This window comes from Ailuropoda melanoleuca, chromosome X, assembly GCF_002007445.2.
Source record: "Ailuropoda melanoleuca isolate Jingjing chromosome X, ASM200744v2, whole genome shotgun sequence".
Taxonomy (NCBI): Eukaryota; Metazoa; Chordata; class Mammalia; order Carnivora; family Ursidae; genus Ailuropoda; species Ailuropoda melanoleuca.
The window spans coordinates 98794026-98796914 of record NC_048238.1 but is presented as its reverse complement, the minus strand read 5'-3'; the positions used below and the strand labels follow the sequence as shown (position 1 = coordinate 98796914).

The 2889-nt window shown below is 47.1% G+C and overlaps 1 protein-coding gene across 2 annotated transcripts in view; it reads right to left on the bottom strand.

The window, feature by feature from the left end:
• Positions 1-134: 134 nt before the first annotated feature.
• The window catches only part of ZIC3 (Zic family member 3), an 11462-nt gene continuing 8707 nt past the window's right edge, over positions 135-2889 (bottom strand). Inside the window, exon 3 of one of the 2 annotated variants that reach the window (XM_019800377.2) lies at positions 135-340. In XM_019800377.2, the coding sequence (XP_019655936.2) occupies positions 191-340 (150 nt within the window). In that variant the 3' untranslated portion in view covers positions 135-190. Of the gene's footprint in view, positions 341-1566; positions 1622-2889 lie in introns of those variants that run through there. The other variant, XM_034648746.1, reaches the window with a different exon arrangement.

Here is a 2889-nt window from a genome sequence, read left to right as displayed (position 1 = left end):
GGGGCGGGGGTGGGGGGGCGGGGGGGAGCATTTTTGCTTTTTCATTTCACAGACGATTGCTCAACACAGACTGAAATACACCAAAAGAAGAAAATAGTCTTTTTATACCTAGGGAAGAAGCTACTACTCTTAAAATGATCACTTCAAGGTAACAGACATCCAAATTGATGTGGTTTTCTTTGAAACCTCATCAGTAAATCATTTCTTGCACAGTAGGTTCGGCATTAACCCTGCATTTAGGATAGGTAGTGTTATGGAGGGCTGGCTGCTGCATACCAACGTCAGTATCAAGTTCTTCGTCAGGAATTAGAGACTGTCCCGGATACCAAGCAGGACAACACTGGCAAAAAAACAAAAAGTGAACTGCAGATAGGTCAAAACAGGCTATATTTACTCTTAGAAAAATTTCTTAAAATGTTACTGGATATGTTGTTTTAAATGCTAGTTTATAATATAACACAATGGAATCTTTTCTTTTTAACACCATACGTTCCAATGGTCTTCACATACATTGTGTTTCAATGCAACACATTAGACAGCATACACATCCTATTAGGGATGGAACATAATAAACTTGCTATCTGGTGCCGGCTATTTCTACAGTTACCGTAAACTCACATTTCTCTCTATGCATCAGATTAGTCAACAGGTTGAACGGTCATCACGTTAAAAATATGCAAAATTGTTTGCTTTGTTGTATGATTTTTAAAGAAAGATATTTTCTTTCATTTTAAGAGATTTTGTTGAAACCAGAGTTTCTTGAATCCTATTCAAAGAAGTTTTGCTCCTGTGTTATTAGGAGTCCAAGTACTCAGAACCACTCCCCCTTTTAATGCCTCCTGCAAACTCAGTGCTTTTCAAGCTATAAATTTCAATGGTTATGACAGAAACCAAGTCTCAGTGGGAAAAGCAGTGCCCTTCAGAGTCTTCAAACAAATATAAGAGTTCTACCAACTTATCACTCGTCCAGTATCACTCGTCCAGTTTTGCAGAAATTCCATTCACATAACTCCAATGCAAATCTACCAGTTTTACCATATCAAATGACCCAAAGAACACCGCAGGTATCCAGAGGAGACAGTTCACCAGTGCATCTTTGGCTTGATTTTAATGTCAATTTAAGAGACAATCCAGGCTCTGTAGTTCTTAGAGAGACAAATTGCCTAACCATTGATTGGCTAAAGGTTTTTCAAGTTAATGAACTTTTCATTTTTCACACTTTCAGTACCAAGAGATTTAACCAGGGAAAAGCTCAAAGCTCAGGGTTCAAACTACAGCATGGAAAAATAAAAGTATGGACCAAGCACCATCTACTTCCTTTGATCTCGCAAAGATGTCAATACTCCATTCCAGTGAGGGGGTGGGGGGAGTGGCTAAGCCCGGGAAGGAAACTTCAACCAAAGGGGGAAAAAAAGATCTGTTTGGTGGCAATTTCAAAACAAGTTTCCAAACTGCAGAAGGGGCTGCAGCCCCTTTGACTTGCAGGAATTACACATAAGAAAAGGACAAAAATACTACAAGGCATGCTTATTATTTTAATTGCCCAGGGGTTTCCAATGCAAAGCACGACAACTTAAATGCATATTCCAAATTCTTGCTCCAAAGCCGTCTTCTTTGTGCACTGAAAAGGAGGAAAGACAACCCCATCAATTGTTCTCTGCAGATAAAGGCACTGTTTTGCAGATTTCCCCCCAGATCTGGGCCAGTTGCTAATGACCTGCCCACCCACCTGGGACCCTTCCCAAGGTGGCCCCCCGGGAACTGCCCCACACCTTCAGGTGCCCAAATGCTCGACAGTGGGCAGTCCCGAGAAGGCTACCTTGTTTAGCTGTTGGTCCCCACGAAGACGCAACCTGAAAGAATTTGTGCCGCTTATTTTCCTGGGAGGCGGGGGTCAAAAGCTACATCTTTTTATCCCCCCCTTTTTTTTTGGTCCTCCCAAAACACACATCCGAAGGTGAATCTACAACCTTTTTCTGCAGAAAAAAACAAAACAAAACACGAGCTCGAGATCCCAGAGCTACCATGGGTTCTTTCACCCGCCAGGATTTAGGTAGTTAAGCAAAAGCTGAATGAAAGTTTTCAGGACTGTGACTTTTTTTTTAACCCCCTCTCCCTTAGCTTAGGATCACCAGCTGTTACAGCACACACAAAAGCTACGACAGTGCCATTTCTCAAAGACCCACGGTTAAATGAGATATGAAGAAAACGGGGCCCGAGCAACGTGTAGGGTTCGAACTCGCAGTGGCACGTTTTATATGTAAATGGTACCTGCGTGCTCCCCTCCCGGGCCCCGCCATTGCCCTGGAGAAGACAGCGTCCTCTCAGTGGCATTTTGAGGGGGTCGGACTTGCCGCGGACTCCCCACCCGGCACAAGAACTCAAAATGGCATCCCCCAGCCCTGAGGGCCCGGAGCAGAGGTTTTTCAGTCGGGACGGGAGGGTGGGGCGGCCTCCAGCGGGCTTCAAGTCCAAGTCCCCCGGGAGCCCCAACCCCCAGAAGGCTCGCCAACTTCCCACGCCCAGAATGCCCTGGAAGAACTTCTTCGCTTCCGTTTTTTTCCACAATTTTGCGTTCGGCCACCACGACCTACATTCTCCCGCGAGGCGCTCGGAGCCGAGGAAGAACCAGGGAGTTTAATGCACACAACAGTTCGGCAGCCCGCAGTCAGCGCTTTGCTGCGCTCCGCGGGGGTTCCCATCCGGCCGCCATGTTCACCACTCGAGAGCCGCCCCAAAACCACCCCCTTCCTCACACCCCTCTCTTCCCCTCCCTCCCTCCCCGCGCCGCCGAGGCCGCGGCGCTGCAAAGCCACTTTCAACTCTCCCCCCCACCCCCTGGCAGCCGGAGCGGCTCGACGGCTGCGGGGTGTGCGCCTGCGCGGGAGT